At 36.2% G+C, this 17122-nt stretch overlaps 1 protein-coding gene across 1 annotated transcript in view; it reads right to left on the bottom strand.

Annotated features, from left to right (window-relative positions):
• IPO8 (importin 8) overlaps nt 1–16906 on the bottom strand; it is a gene marked incomplete at its 5' end in the record, with an annotated part of 37681 nt that extends 20775 nt beyond the window's left edge. The window contains 11 exons of the mRNA XM_010009888.1: nt 2009–2125; nt 3361–3437; nt 5045–5144; nt 5747–5881; nt 8421–8505; nt 9108–9202; nt 10007–10096; nt 11156–11312; nt 12245–12403; nt 14627–14783; nt 16825–16906. Coding sequence (XP_010008190.1) covers nt 2009–2125; nt 3361–3437; nt 5045–5144; nt 5747–5881; nt 8421–8505; nt 9108–9202; nt 10007–10096; nt 11156–11312; nt 12245–12403; nt 14627–14783; nt 16825–16906 — 1254 coding nt within the window. The remainder of the gene's footprint in view (nt 1–2008; nt 2126–3360; nt 3438–5044; nt 5145–5746; nt 5882–8420; nt 8506–9107; nt 9203–10006; nt 10097–11155; nt 11313–12244; nt 12404–14626; nt 14784–16824) is intronic.
• Nucleotides 16907–17122: the final 216 nt, after the last annotated feature.

Here is a 17122-nt window from a genome sequence, read left to right as displayed (position 1 = left end):
TTACAATACTGTAAACTGGAGTTTCCATTTTAAGGCAATTGATTCCAGCTGATTTTTCTTAAAAATTAATTAGCATCAATAAGCTGGTACTTCCATTCTTTCTACAGAGGAGTACACACATACCTGAAGATAAATATAAGCTTAGTATGAAACAGATCTGAGTTTCTAATTACCTACTGTTACTATCAACATCTAAACTAATTATTTTACACACTACAGCAATAACTCACATCATTTTTTGTTTATTAATGGACTAAGATAAGTCATTTGTGATAGAAGGCTGGAGGATAATCAATGAAAATAATCTTTTATTATTCAAACCTTGGCAAATCCCAAGATATTCATAGGAAACCAAGACCACCAGCATGGAGACCTGGGGTTTTCCTAGCACCTCTAGCCCTGGAACACTAGAAAAGGTATATACTGAGAACTGTGTTACCATCTAAAGGAATGATTCAATGGCTGAGATAGGAAAAAGGGAGAAAAGGGACATTCAACACAAAAATTTATCTTGGATGATCACGCTTTTACTTCACCAACGCATACATCATTTTTTCCCACACTAATTCCCCAACCTTCAGAGAGGCAGATGAAAAACTGGGCAGAGAAAAAAAACACAGAGAAGGGAAAAGAAATTTCCTTTGTGCACACAGGTCAGAGATTTTCATGCATTAAACCGGAGCCACTGCAGGGAATCAGGTGGCTAAAGCAGGGTCACTGTGTTTTATAGAGCTCCTTATAATCTTATCTCAGTCAGCTCACCAGCCAGAAAGCACTTACTAATCAAGTATTTTATACAGAAACAAATAATGGAATTTTTCAATCTGCCAAATCCCAAACACAAGAAATTCAGAGCTGAGAGGAGTCTGCAATGTTTGGGGTTTATTACTCTTTTATAAAGTATATTATAACCTCATGTTTCAAGACTGAAAATTTCAAATAAGGGAATAAATCCTTTTTTTCCCCTCAGGACAGTGATAAATGGGTTTAGAAACCCCCAATCAATATGAAATCATGTTGTTCTCCTCACAACACGAACAATGTCCTCCTGTAACAATGTCCACTGTTATACTCCAGCATGAGAGAGAGCATTTACAATCCAAAGTAGTTGACAAAAATTCTGCAAAAGTTACTGATGTTTCAGATCAGATTATAGATTGGTGCATTGGTGAAAAATAGATGGCAAATGTAGGTAAAATGTTGCTCATAACATGATGACACATCCTGCGCAGAGAGACAAGTCACATAGAATAAATTACTTTTAAAAGGAAGCCTCCAGCACAAGGCTGCCATTCTCATGACAAAAGTGATAACTTTTTGGCAGTTATCATAGAGATAGGGCATACTTTAGACTCCACCTTCTACAAAAGCGTAAGGGAAACTGTAATCAATATTACATTGGAAAGCAACAGTGTAGATTAGATGTATATTCAAATTCCCAACAGATACTCAAAATTCTGAAGGCACTGTATAAAAATTGGAGGAAGGTTAGAAACTCCGTGCTCTGTCCAGTTACTTTCAAAACCCACAACTGGCTGATAAAGTAAGACTTAAAGCCACACACTGCAGGGTAAGAAAGCTGTGAAGCTAGACAAAACATTCCTGCAACGTGTTACGTAAACGTTTTTCTGGAACCAGAAGCAGCCCGCAATAGTGCAGGCTGTTGGGCAGTTTGCTGAAGAATCATAAAAATGTTATTGATGGAATGCATGTTTGCTTTTTTAACACCCTTTCAATTTACTTGTAAAGTAGGAGAGTAAACAAACAGTGCTTTGGAGAAACTCGAGAAGAAAAGTATGCCTATAAAATGGGAATTTAAAAACCAAGAAAGAATGATAATATTCGTAAAGAAACAAACCTTCAGATTCTTACCACACAGTGCAGTCTCTCTACAGACTTTATAAACATGGCTAAGGGCTAGCAGCACTTTATCAGCTAAGACTTTTTTATTGGAAAAGGGAGTTGATAATAAGAATTACAAACCTTTTTCACTTCTTTACTCACATACCTTTAGTAAAATATCTGCTAGGGATCCTATAACATGCAAAGCTCCATCTTTTTTCCTTGGATCAATGTTTGGTTCTGTCAGAATCTGGTAGCAATATGCCATCATTTTTGGTAGTACCTATGCAAGACAGAAAACGTACAATCTTCTTTTGTCAATTTTAATAGTATTCTTCAAGTTAAAAAATTCATATGACATTTTCAAGTAGAAATTTCATCTTTGCCAAAGAAATACTGTGAGGTATTATGTGTAGCATCTTTCCATAGCTAAAATTTAGAAGCTTCCTTTTTCAACTTTTCAGCCCAACTTGTTAGAATTAATCTCCTTGAAATTTCACATTAGTTATATTAAATAGGTATTTTTGTTGTTGTCTTGAGGTAAATCAAAAAAGGTGATGAAAAGGCAAGCGGCCCAAACAGTATCACACGCATTTTATTGTCTCACACATATATATATAGACACATACATGTGTGTACATATATGTATGAACATAAACATATTCAAGAACAGCTTGGACTAAAACCTCATAAACTTATTTTAATCTGTGGCTTTTGTCAGCAATTTCTGAAGTTGACTAGACTTTGAAAGGCTTCTTGGCAAAACTAATTGTTTAATGTCATTTTCACACCCATTATGTGCCTTTCAGATACTATGACATTTTGACAGTCTCAGTACAAATTATGAAAATGAGAAAGGCAAGGACTGTTTTGACAATAAAGAAGAAAGATCACCGGCTATTTCACCTGACATAAAGACTATGCTCTTTTCTAAAAATCTACCGGAAAAAGAGCTCCATGTTTACTGGATGTTAAAATGGTATCCAGAGAAAGGTTTGCAGTTTTAGCAAACTGGCATATGCTTTCCAGGGCTTGGCAATCTTTTGCACAGATTACATAAGTATACAGATTTTGTAAGTATAGAAAGATCTACAGAAAAGTTATATCCTCATTTAAAGAGTAACTATGAAAATGCTTTCATTCTTGCTAATTTCATTGTTGTCAACAGGATTTAAAATAGCATCAGTGAAAACTAGTAAGGATCAAGTTCACTTCCCCCAGCTTCAGTTTGGGAAGCTCAGAACATCCGTGACAGAGGCTGTTTGTAAACTTGGGAAAATACCAGTACATCTATTCCAGCTCAGTTCATATCTGGCTGCAAGAGGAATCCACTTATTTATTTATAAATACACATATATTTTAATTCACGCAATATTGATAGCACTCAGCCAGGAAAGCATTTGACTATGTATTACCAAGGAGATTTTTCAAGACTAGCTCCCTGGAGCATCTTCAAATTTAAGTGAAAATTACATTATTAAGGAAACTTCAAATAATTAAGAAGCACCAGTTCCATACCTCTTTTCTCTTCTTCGCAGCAGTATAAAGGAGATTCTGTGCTGCTGTTGTAGTGGATGCATAATCCTCAAATACATCTAACAAATTAAAAATCAGTTTCTGAATGACATAATAATAAAACTTTTATAATCTATCTTGTCTGTGGGATATGACAAAATCAGGCTGAAGATGTAACTTCAAAACTATTGACAAGAGTTGCCTTCACAGTTAAAGAGTCAGATCAAAGTCACGCAGTTTATGAAAGCATTTACCTCTTGCCTTCCTGATCTACTGACCACTCATCATTCCCTTTATTAGGGATGCATAATTTATTCATGAATTCTTTGAGACAATGCATTTCAGGGATGAAAAACAGTGGGGTTTTTTTTGGTTTTTTTTAATTAAAACTACTATAGGAAAACCAACAATACATTTCAGTACCATCTACAGATGTACGTATACCATACGCACACTTTTCTGGCTTGATTTTATTAAAACCTCATGGGAAACTTGTTGTTTCTAAAAACTACTCAGATATGGGGTAGTTCTAAATCTGCTGAAAGTTGAAGCTTTTTAGCTTCATTCATTACAAGTAAACCTCCTTTAATCATATTGAAAATATCATTTGTATCTTGGGAAAAAAAACATCTGTGTTGCCAGACATGTTCTAATCCAAATGTCCCTACACAAAAGATCTAAAAAAATGTAATCTTAAAATGAAGTTAAAATTACGCACTAACTTTTCCTGAGAACCTGAAGATAAAACATGATGAAGAAATACTACCAAACTACCGGAATTCTGTTCCAAACCCAAACACGCATCTCTAAACTTCAGCTCAATGGAACTTCATGCTTGTTTCTTTTTTTTACCTTTCACGATATTTAACAGTCTCACTGCATATAAAAATAGGATTCACTACTTACACAGCATGAACTGAATTCACATACTAAAAATGAGCAATGTATTTGTATGTCAGTGATCAACACTATATTGTGATTAATTCTTTGTATAACAACTCTCCGAAGTTTTAACTATTCTATGAACATTTAAATTCTGTTTTCACATATATTAATCCCAAATCAATTAATTAAAAATTCCCAAATGCTACATATCTCTGTGGTGCCTGGCTTAAGGAATTTTTCCAGCCACATATGCTGGAAAAAATACATGCTGTATTTCTAACATACCTTTCTCTATTTCAATGACATGACTCTTTTAATAAAAGTAGTTATTCATAATATGGCCCTATGTGATATTACCATGATTTTGTACTGTGTCTTTTGAAAGAATACATATATGTAATTATCTTACAATTTAGCAATAATAATTGGGAAAAATTCTGAAGTCATTAACAATTTTCAGTAGCGAAGAGCAAGTCGGGCCTCTTCTGGTCAAAGCGAGAGCTGCAAGAGATTCTGAAACTGGCATTAGGAAGTGGGCAAACTAGTCTATTTGGGCAGCACTGAACACATGTCAAGTAGAAAAAAAATGTTAAGAGAATCATTTAAAGCTACCAGCCAAATGGCCAAAACTCACTTGATCTGCTGCCTTCTTTTAACTCAGATTAACTGCAATTTAAGAAACTGAATTTTCTTCCTCCAGTTCAGGACACTGGTGAAGACAAAGACATTACAGTGGCCATGCTCTTAATTGGGACGATAGTGCAGTTACGATGACAGCAAAAAAATAAACACAAACATTTACCGAATTTCATGCGGATATATTCATATGGATCCTCTTGCCATAGCTCCTCATCCTCATCTTTGTAGCACATTAGAGAGAATATCACTTCTTCTGTTATACTCTAATATTAGAGAAGTCAAATACACATAAGTACACACAAAATCAAATTCCAGTACACGTTCCCTTCACTATGCACTAATTTATTAGACCTACTTTTCTGAAGAGTGAAATTCTTTTAACCAGTGTTCTTTAATTTTGGCCAACAGAATTAAGCTTACAATACACTTTTCTTTTGCAACAGTCCCAGACAGCAGCCACAGGAATGGGGCAGCCACAGATTCTCTGAGCAACCTGTTCCTCTGTATCTCAGCACCCTCACAGTGAAGAATTTCTTCCTTATTATCTAATCAATCATGACTTTCTAAATTTATAGACAATTCAAAACACTAATAACTAATAAAAGACAGAACATTATGACTGTCTGGCAAACATCAAAAATACAAATATGGAACAGAATCTTTAGTTGAGTTAACAATATCTGCACTAAAACGTAGTTACAATACTGAAAAAAACAACCACATTCATGCAGAAATGTTATTTTTTGCCCAGATCAATTGCTGCATGAAACCTTCTCTAAAACTGCAAAACTGCTGGTGTTGTTCTGTTGCTTTTTTAATCTCTCTGATGACATGCAGTGTCTACAACTGGGTTTTATACACTCACCTGTATGTGTGGCTTCATTTGCTTCCATGTTACAGAGTGGATAACCCCCTGGTTCAGATAATTTAATGTTTGCTGCAGAACACGTGGCGCAACATAGTCTTTTTGCCTGTATTGGTCTAAGATTCTCAAAAGAACCTAAAGAGATGACAAATTGATATTTTTAAATTAAAATTCTCATGCACAGACATGCAGTGAATCTCTTCAGTAAATGCACATGGAGAGATTAATTAGTTTACAGCAGAGGTTCTAGTGTTAGTAATCACAGTAATGCCTTTGATCTGAAAATCAGAAAACATTTAAATATTAAGGATATAATACTGCAAGCATCTATGTACATGTCTACCTTTACTACTAACCCCTCCATGTGATCAATTGTGATAGTAAACCAAAGGTACACTTCAATATTCACAGGCTCTCAGTTTACGCAGGCTTCAGCAAAATTTGGAATATGTAAGGAAAAGGCACAGTGAGATTTTCAAACTGGTTGGCTGCTAAATCTGCTAGTAGTGTCTGTGTTCATTTTTTAAGGACAGGCCCCTAAAGAAGAAAAATTACTTAGGAAGAACAGAGATAAGAATAGAAACACTACCTAGAAAAATAGGTTAGTGCCTAAATCTGTGAATCAGAAGACATGCAAAACCCTTAACTTCAACTCCCTTTTGTAACCATCAGAGAGTATCACCTAGCATGTTATCACAAATTCTATCACAAAAAGCTCCCTCTATATAAAGGCCTGCTCTACTAAGAAAAACCTACAGAACAAAGCCACTAATCCGCACTAATGGTAGATGAACCATTAAGTGTTAGTAAGTGTACAGAACTGTCATGTACACAAAAACCAATAAAAATCAAGGGCAATGTATAACAAAATATTGAGTCATGTATTTTCAGAAAGACAATTCTGCTTCATAATTCTTCAGAACATTATAATAGATCTTATTTTGAATATAACTCCCTCACTACGAGTACCAAGTCTAATCTTAAGTCTTTTATACGATACACTCCTTAGGCAAGAATTGTCTATATCTCATATAGACTCTAGCACGATGTCAGCACTTTACAACTGATAAATAACTAATGAAGGCTTAGTAATGTAATCTTCACAATAGAGTTCTTACTAACTCTGCAAGAAAACATGACAAATCAGCATTTAAGAGCCAGAAATGGAAGAAACATGCAGATGGCCCCAGTCCATTTATCTTGAAAGCCAAACTGCTCCCTCTGCTACATAGCCTAATCGCTTTAGCAGATGAACTTTAAGTATTTCAAATTACAACCGCTCACAGGATTTTACTTTTCCACTTAGAAGTTAAACGTTGCAAGTTTAGAATAGATGTTAGACTGTGTCCCTTTAAATTTAATGCTTACAGCCTTATCACAACCATTCCTCTCCCTGGTTCTTAACATTTACATATTTACACAGAATTAATACACTGGTGGATAAACTATTCTATCATCAAACAGGATGGAGAAAAGTAATTTTGTTTTGCAGACAATCCTGGTATTTTGAAATCTAGTTTAAATTTGACTTGAAGTTGTAACAACAGCCTGGCACCCTGCATTGAATTTAAACTGTAAGAAGCTTAAAGATGCCATGTCAGGGATTTTTCATCTGGCAGCATGCTGAGCAGCCACATATTCTGGAAATATAGATTATCCAAACATTTGTCACTTGAAAAATATTGTTCCCAGGTGTTTTTCAAGATTTACAGGTCAAAGGGAATCAAGAGCCCAGATCACCAGAAGGAAAGTGTACTGCAGTCTCCTGGCTTCTTAAGAGCCTTTTTGGAATACGTAACCCAAAAACCTGAACACTCAAGAGCTTTAGCTGAGCCAAAAGCCTGAGAACTACTGCTTCTAGTCATATAGTATATGGTAGGCTGCGTAAGAAACAGGAGGAGCTGTGCCAAAAATATCCAAGCTTGCGAGCCAGCACTATCAGGGCTTTCAGGCACCAGATCACTACAGCCATTCCACCAAACCAGGTTGATGCTGGAAGCCCACATTCGCAGGGGTACCCAGCTGAGCTGGCAGAAAACCACAGAAAATTCTGACATTAATTGCCTCTGGTCTATGCAGCATTATCAGAACTGAACTGTCTCCACGATACCATGTTAATCACAAATAATTAGCATTCTCCAACAAAAATTTCCTTGCAAACTGTGAATTTATGCTGTATCTTTATAAAATATGTCTCCCAAGTATAAAATCACTTTCACTGCTGTTTTCCAGACACCTTCTAATCTGCTTTATCTTCCTGAAAGAAAACAGTATCATTGGATTACTGTGCCTAAATTGTTTGCAACAAAAGCACTTACTAAAGGCTGGCCTGAAAATACACCCTTCTATGGTGAGGCGACGTGAAGGCTCTGCATCAATAGTTCTGTCTCTCACCTGTATCTAGAATGTTCATACATGATAATACCATTTCACCAGCACTCACCTTTTCTGAGAATTTTCCTGCAGGGTTGTTTGAATTGCTGAAAACTTGTGTTAGGTACCTCAGCTGTACAGCACTGAGTTCTAAAGGACCTCTCAATAACTAAAAGGAAGACCTGCCTGACTCTGTTCATTTTTGTTTCACGAATGAACTTCGATACGAGCACACTGTTGAAAAGCAATACAATTCTTCAGCCAAAACGATTTAATTCAGAAACAAAAGAACTGTACTTACCTGCTGTATGCCCACAGCGTAGGTTTTTAAAAAAAACTCTGAGAATTCAAAGTATTCTTTAGTCACATTCCCAGGACTTCCATACCTTTAAAAAGAGGAGGCAAATATTTACATTTTAAGAATTCTATTGTGCCAGGAAAACACAGTACTTTCCAAAACAAAGGGACCCTGCACAGCCTTCCATTCCCAAAGAAATCCTCTTATGCAGGTTCCTTCTAAGCCATTATTTCCCATATAATGGCCCATTTCCCTTTTCTTAGATTATCATAATGTACAATACCATAGTCAAGTAAATATAGCCACCTTTTTGTCACAAGCTCTGTAACTTCCATGTTTCTGGATTCCTTTTCAAATCTTCCCCTGCCTTTATATTAGAGAATATAAGTACTTGTAGTTGGATGTAGTAAAAAAATCTGTAAATTCTAAAAAATGTTCTTCTTCCATGGGGCTAGTTTCTTGCCATCTTAAGAGTCAAATCGTTTCTTGCCATCTTAAGAGTTAAATCATTCCAGTAGGAGCTCAGACTGGTGGCTGTGCCAGTGCAAGGCAGAGGATAGCAGCAGAGAATGCCTCTTCCATGACCACGAGCAGTTAAATCAACTAAACTGTCCTGTTTAATTGCACCTCAAGTAATATTACATATTTGTAACCCAAATTTAGTTTCTAATCAGTTTGTTAGTTTGTTACCTTTCAAAAAGCCGAGCTACAATATGCAATGCCCACTTCTTGCATTTCCACCACACCAGCTCCGGTCTATCGTCTTCATCAATTTGCAAAGTCTCCTATAAATAAATACATTTATTTTAAATTAGCTGTGTGTATTGTTGAGATAAATGATGCTCTAAATGTTCCTTGTTGAGTAAACTAATACACATGTACAGCACCAACCAAAAACTTTGGTTTTGTTAACAGCTATACAACATTCAGAAACTTTCAAATACCTTTATTAGTCAATGTAACTGTGTAAGTGCAATACCTCCACAATGCCTGTACTTTAATATTCAGAAATATGCATGTTTACAACCAGAAACTCTTAGATATACTTGAATACCACACAGTGGTGTGCACTCTGGCTTAAAAATTATGCATGATACTAACTCCTCCAAATATATACACCCTAACCATATACTAATGCAAAAGTTATTAAACTAATGTTACGGTTGTGAAATAAATGTATAAAAAATTGAGGAAATGCCAGTTAATGTTGTACATACACAAACAAGAATTTAATTACTGGTTTTGCTCTTTAAGAAATGTGAAAGATGGGTGAAAGAAAAAGAGGAACAGAGAGAAATGACAGGTTTATGATGCGCTTTTGCTTCGTGTTTGAGAGAACCTAGCTAAAATACTTGGAAGCTTGCAAATATCCCAGATTGGAGGTTACATGGTGTAGCTACCTCAGAGAATGAAATTCTGACAGCTTACATGATCTTCCTGCATTTCGGTCAGAAAGACCATTTATTCCAAGGACAAGATTCTTAAACAGATGACCTTTTAAAAAAAGAACACTTAGAAAATCTTCACACTGACTGTTCCTCAAATGCCAACGCACAAGTATCAGAGGTCTTCACAAAACTAAAACTTACTGGAGGTACATTTCTATCAATGATAGTACGGAAGATCTCCATCCACTGAGTCATAGTCTGGTTATTCACCAACTGGAGCGGCAATGCATACTGAAATAAGAATAAAAACCGCAGTCATGATATACTGATTTTATCTGAAAAAGGTAGATGTTTCTACAGCAGTTACAATCTGAGGAAGATGAGGTTTTAAGCAAAATTAAAACTAATTAGGTTAGATATTAATACTACTCTAATTGCGTCTTTCTCGGTACAATTTACAGAGGAATTTCTGAGCAGACACTGTTTGAGGGAAGTTCCTTGATCTGAGAACTTGCTGACTCTCTTTGTTTCCTCCTCTTCTTCACAATAGCCCAGCTAACTTTTAGGGAGCACAGTAGTGTTGGTATTACAGGGTTTGGGTAAACCAATAGCATTTCAGTAAGTAAAATATATTCCTAATTCCTACCAAGCTACTATCTAGTAAATCTTACTTCTCTACAAAATCCAAAGCAAAGTGACAGTATTCAGGCAAGCTACTGAAAAGTAAAATAGGATCTTGGGATCTCTTTAACCCTCCCCCCATCTAAGAACAAACTACGTTAGCTTTTTAACCCCTAGTAAGAATTCTCCTGCTGCCCCTTATGTAAAATCTTGTTTTGTTTCTCATTCTCTAAAAGTGCTTCCTCAACAAATACATCCCTGTAAAAGCCAAACTCATCTATGTAAGATGCATGTGCCTCAATAAATAATTTCTGCCACATTTTCAGAAGATAACGAGAAATGCCACCTCCTAAAGTGCATTATTTGGCAATTATACTACAATACCCACTACTGACACTTTCAGAGCCCAACTAGCATAGTCTAGATACCCATACAATTTATATAAGGTTATGTGTGACTTTATAGAAACACAAACATTTCTCCAGTAAGCTTACATATAGGATATGCAAAAGTTCCTAGGTTCATTCAAAATTTAATCTGGGGGATCATGTGAGCTGGTTTTAAGCAGAAAAATCTATAAAGAACATATTTTTATAAAAGCTGTTTACTGTACATGACTTTCCCCATTGAAATCTATATTCTTATTCCATCACACCCATGAGTGTACTGAAAGGGGTCGTTGTGCCCAGCAAAGAAAAAGGTTTGGGTTTCCTCTACACAGATGCCAACCTGAACAAGAGCATAGAAGATTTTTAAGATTTGCTTCTGAAGCAGTACAGAGTAATGGGAGTTATCAGGCAGAAGCTGGATCATCTGCTGCTGAATCCGAGGCAAAAATATTTGCATTGCTGCTATGAGAGGATCTCGCTCCTCTGCTTTTTTGTATCTGCAAAGGAAACAAAAATGTTGGTCCGGGAGCTACACACTGGAGATTCTAACGCCTATTCCCCATCAACAGTTTAACTTCTGTAGCCTAAAACCCCCAAAATAAATAATTAATATCCAGCACTCACTCTCCCCTCCTCTAACACTCATCCAACAATTTGTGCAAATTCACTAAGCTGTAAATAGAGAAATGAAAAACAACAAAAGTTACCTTATATAGAATGCAGCTATAGGAAGGGAGAACTAACATTCTTTACTACTGAAATGTCAGCTCACAGGAGCAGTGACTTGAATGTCTATGACATTCGTACCAATGCCAAATCCAAGTTGGGTGCTGAACAAATGGAATAAACAGCCATTGAAAGGGAAAGACAATTCCTCTGTCTGGAAAATATTCTCTAGTTACATCTATTTTGTGCAATTTATACATATATTTCTAACAATGGATTTATTTTTTCTTTTAAATGAGTGAGAGAGCTCACTACATTTCTCCTAATCTACACTTTGTGGATTTAGACTATCAGGAGGGTGGTACAGATAATATGCAATAGGAGTATATGACTATGACAGTACTGTATTCATGACATAAAAGTAGAAAATAATTTGCATTCATATATCCAGCATATGGGGAATCTTCAAACACTAGAAGTTAAGAAATTTTTCACAGATGGGTTAAATCAGATCAAAAGTAAAAAGTCTCAAGACAAATTCATACTGATTACTGCTGGTATCTCTGCTTTCAGTTCACTGGTGATACAATGATGACAAATAGTTTTCATTTATTTGCCAGAAAGAAAGCATATGACAATTATTAATTCCTATTTTCTATCTGAATTCCTTCTAGAACTGCCAACACTCTTAAGAACGTCATTCTCACCAATCAGCTGAGACTGAAAGTACTGCTTCCTCACCTACTCATGGACATCAACTTACTCGTAAGTCTTCACCAGCTGATACAGGCACAGGAGGCTCCCAAGCCAGCTCCCACTGTTTTGAGACTGCAAGTAGTAGCCTATCTTGTCTACCACGGCTGTCCAATGGCCAGGAAAGTCATGTTTAATGATAGCACGGAGGCACATTGTCAACTGGGCTCTATGGAAGGAGGGAATAAGAAATACATTATAAGTAAATAAGATCATGGCATAGTGTTTAAAATTAAAGGACAGATCCCGAATCTTGGTTTATTTGCCACAATATACATGTTACATCATAAGCATCATACGTTTTAACAACACTGAAAGAGTTCTGGGAAGTGGCAGAGGAAAAGCAAGGGAAAAAAAAAATCCCAGGGGATTTAATTTCAAGTAAAAAACTAATTTTAGAACATTTTAGCTACTTTTCTCCCTTTCTCCTCCCTTCTCCACACTCATCAGGCAATATTTGAAAACAATTAATTGCTCATGAAACCAGCTAGCTTTGTACCTTGAAAAAGAATGTTTACACTTCTACACGCTTCAGACGCTGAAAGCAACCACAAAACCACAATTTGTACATTTTTATTAAACAATATTGGCCTGTGTTATGACCTAAACCAGAGGTTCATCATGAAATTACAGTCTTCCTGGGATCTACTAGAAACAGTGCTTTCTCAACTTCCAAAGCATATGGCAGAGCCAATTAGGTAAAAACATTTTACCATTCCTCGCCCTCCATGCACTTTGAGTTGCCACTCACAATGGTGAGGGCAAGACAGGATTGTTAACTGACCGAGTGAGCTGTGATTCAAAAAGCTGAGCAGCACTGAACTAGAAGCTGTAAATAAATACTCTTGGTTCTGCTAAGGAATTAAACAAAAAAAAAAAAAAAGGCTAGTTCTTCTATATTTAGTTTTCCTTGGGTATCCTCTTGCAGTTCATTACATAAAGAGCCACTATTAAAAAGTAGTTCAATAAGGGACCCTCCACTTACTGATCTTTTTAGCTTTGTACTAACTTACCTTCCCCCTCAAGTCTTTGCAATTTGTGCTTGTTGCCAGTTTGGTTCCTCCCCCCTTATTCTCACAAGCAAACAGTGAAAAATAATAGGATTAGAATATCAGACCAGTTTCAGTAAAGTTTCTTTGACTTTTTGAACCTCTGACAAATCTACAAATTTAGCCACTATTTAGAAACCCTGTACTTCATTCCAGGTGATTGCCCCAGTGTTTTCAACAATCCTTTTAAATGTAGATTGTCATTGTAACATCAGGGCATTCTGAGTATCAGGTTATGAAATGATGGCTGAACTAGTTTGCAAAAAACTCTTCAAACTTCCACTACTTGGTGTTCTTTTGTATGAACCTAGCCTTGGTATTTATGACATAATGGCAGGAGAAACTACATACCTTTATTACCTTATCACAAAACAACACAAGCTTCCTTATCTCATAGCACAACCTTGGCAAGGAGCACCTATCTCTTTCAGTGGAGATACTAACCATCTGCATCAGAGCATGTTGGAAAAGATTAACTGGAAATGATGATTTAGTTCATTTTCTTGTCTCAGTACAGGACCATTTATGCCCTAAGTATTCCTGGCAGGTGTTCGTCTCATTTATTCATAAAGATCTCCAGTGTCAGCAATGCCATAGCATTCTAGTGCTTCATTATTTTTTAAAAGTGTTTTCTCTAATCCCAATTTCAATCTGTAGTAAATCACCTCCTCTGGATATGACTACTGACAAAAAAAGGACATCTTTGGGCACCTAGCTGGTGGAGAGGAGAAGGAAAGAAGAGGAAGATTTTTCTTCTGTTTTTTGAAGATGAACATCTATACAGTATAGCCTAATCCCACCCTATCAGCCTCACTTTAATTAGAGTGAACAAGTATAGGTTGTAGTATGTCTGTGAATCTTAACTATTCTTAGAGCAAAAAGAGAACAGCATTTCTTTGTTCTTTGAATTATCTTAAAACCAAGAATGCTAATAGACATTTAAATACTGAGACTACATATAAAAATAGCAAAGGTAACTGAGAAAAGGGCTGCTAACAAAAACCAAACAGATCCTGGGCAGTATTTCTCTAAATGGTTAATTCTGTATTGCAGATATCCCTCTTTACCCTCATCAGCCAAACAGGCAGGCTGTCACTACAGCAAGTGTTATATGACACTTCAAACACCACCATAAGAGGATAAATCACATCACAGGGCTCTTAGCCGGGTTACTACATTTCTGAAAAACAAGTGCACATAAATACGTTAAAATTTATTATTACGTTTTCAAAACAAGTACTTGATTCATCTCCTAAGAAACTGAGATTCTTACATCAATTACATCTGGCCTGGTAGGTCTGAAAACTTGAGCTATAGAAATACCTCTACACAACGTAAGGTACCTCACTAAGTCAGGAGAGCGAATTATTCCTTCTACAATGTTATCACGAATCTGCTGACGATCATTCTCATGAATGTTGAATGGAAATACTGCTTCTCCAGGAGGTGGTTCACGGTCCGGCCAGTACTGTGTCACCATGTTCTTCAGGTAAATGGCAGCTAAGTATAAACATTGGGGAAATAAAAATTTCATTGTAACACACCTCCACGTTACTCTGTGCTCAACTTTACTACAAGTTGTAAGTAAAACAGAGTTGGAAAGTCAACTGAAAACCACTGCATGAGTTCTTAACAATTATAGGCACTAAGCACAGATGAGTCACAAAACTGTTTTCTATATGATTCCACGCAAGATCAGGCTCAAGTACCTAGTCCTAAACAAAACAGGACAGTATTCAGTCAGCTTCTATCAGGGTACATTTTTTACTACAGCAATCTTCTATATGGACATAATATTCCATCGTTCTAAACAAGCTAACAAAAATCTACTTATCTGCATTTTTAGTCATCCCTAACTCAAGCTCAGTAAGTGAAGTTTAGAAAGCTCATGTAAACAAACCATTGTGCATGCAGATGGGATGCTCTGCTTGGGGAAATGCCCAGCATGAAACTGGCATGTGGCCTACCTTCTATTCAGACCGAAATGTTTGTTGTGAATTCCCTAAGCTTTATCTCACTACTAGGATTTCCCATAATCCCTTAGAATTGTTCCCTTCTGTCTCACGTGAACAACCATGAAAAATAAAGTTAATCTTCAACTGGAAATAAAGCAGCATTTATGCTTCAGTACTAAAATGCCTGTAGGCATTCTTTATGAAAACATTGTAAATATGGTGTAAGAAAGACATTAAAGGAATGTTCTTAATAAACTCTTATCCCTGCACTAGTTTGGTCAATTACTAGCTAGCGTTTTAAAGTTTAAATAAGATATCCTTGGGTACAATCATTTTTCTTGGTGATGACAAATTACTAAGTATGAAAACACGTAGTTCATAAAATATTTTATAGGAGCAAGAGGGAAAACAGTTCTTTTTCTATGATGTGCCAGAATTTTCAAACAAGAAACAGGTCCAGAAAGACCAGCCCAAGACTTCAATTTACTTTATCATAGATCTTGTTGTTATACAAATTCTTGGCTTTTAAAAAATTCCCAGGGAAATCTGTTAACTTACAAATGTAACTTAAACATGTTTTTCTATTTTATATCCCCACTCTGTAAAAAAATAGAAAAGAAACAAAAATATTGGAAACTATGTTCTACATACTTGGTGGTTTTTCCTGAACGATACTGAAATGAGAGCTTAATTTACAAAAATTACCTTATGGAGTCTACATAAAGCATCGAACTTTATCAGAGAATGGTTTAACAATGCCATTCAAAGTTGGATTATCTTTGAAAAAATAAATGCCAGCATGACAAACAGCATATGTCAGCATGCTCCAACGCACTCGGAGGATTAATAGGAGCTGTACAAAATAACCAACAGTGCTTCTACGGGAAATGCTGTTCCATAGGATAAAAATAGAGCTGTGAGCGAAACAGTGCTCATCAATTTCCTGGAAAAGCTAAATATTTTCTGTATCTGTCAAAAATATTGTATAGGAGTAGTTAACATAGATTATGAAAATTTAGAATCTGATCTTACACAAACGTATACCCTGAAGATAATTGCATCACCATACCTGAACTCACAAACACAGCTGGGCAATCTTTCTAGACATGCTCAGGCTATAAATTTATAGTTCAGCAGTGATGCGACCTTCCTTCAAATCTACTTTTTGTGTGGGGTGGGGGTTTTCTTATTTTTTAGAAGCAGGAAAAGGGATTCAAATAGAGAAATGTGTATAAAAGTGAGACCCGCTTTTTTTTTTTTAATTCCCACTTGTCTTGGCATCAATACTTCTACACCACCAGGAAAAAGAAGGTCTAAGGCTTCCTGAGCACTCAGCTTTGAACAGAAATCATTCTCATATCAGCATCACAGCAATCCAGTAGGGATCACTACAAACACAGGGATGCCAAAGCAGGGCTCTACCCTATACCCCTAGTTTTATCTGACCCTCATGTTAGATCCTTTTCATTTCCACATTCAGAACAAACGTGAACTTATTTGCATTGCAACAGAGCTTGATACTCTGCTGTAATAACATACAGGCTGACTTTCTACTGAAAGAAAAGGAAACAAGGAATTCACCTCACCTGCTTGACGCACTGGAAATTCAACCTGATCAGATACTATAATTTGCAGTAGACTTGGAGCAAAATTGATGATCTTGTAGGACTGAAATACATACAAAACACAGTCAGCAAATCACTATGTTTAAAGAAAACTGTATTACCAAAAGCTGAGTAACAAATACAAAGGATTTTGTAGTTTTGTTTGACTCTCCTCATGAAGTACGGAAGGTTTCAGCACTTGGATTTACCCAGATCTGCAGCAATCCAAATAATTAATTGTAGAAGCTGAGCATATAACAGCCCATGGGTGGAATAAGTA

Source organism: Nestor notabilis, unplaced genomic scaffold (genome assembly GCF_000696875.1).
Source record: "Nestor notabilis isolate BGI_N333 unplaced genomic scaffold, ASM69687v1 scaffold9952, whole genome shotgun sequence".
NCBI classification, from domain to species: Eukaryota; Metazoa; Chordata; class Aves; order Psittaciformes; family Psittacidae; genus Nestor; species Nestor notabilis.
This window is presented reverse-complemented; position numbering and strand designations above follow the sequence as displayed.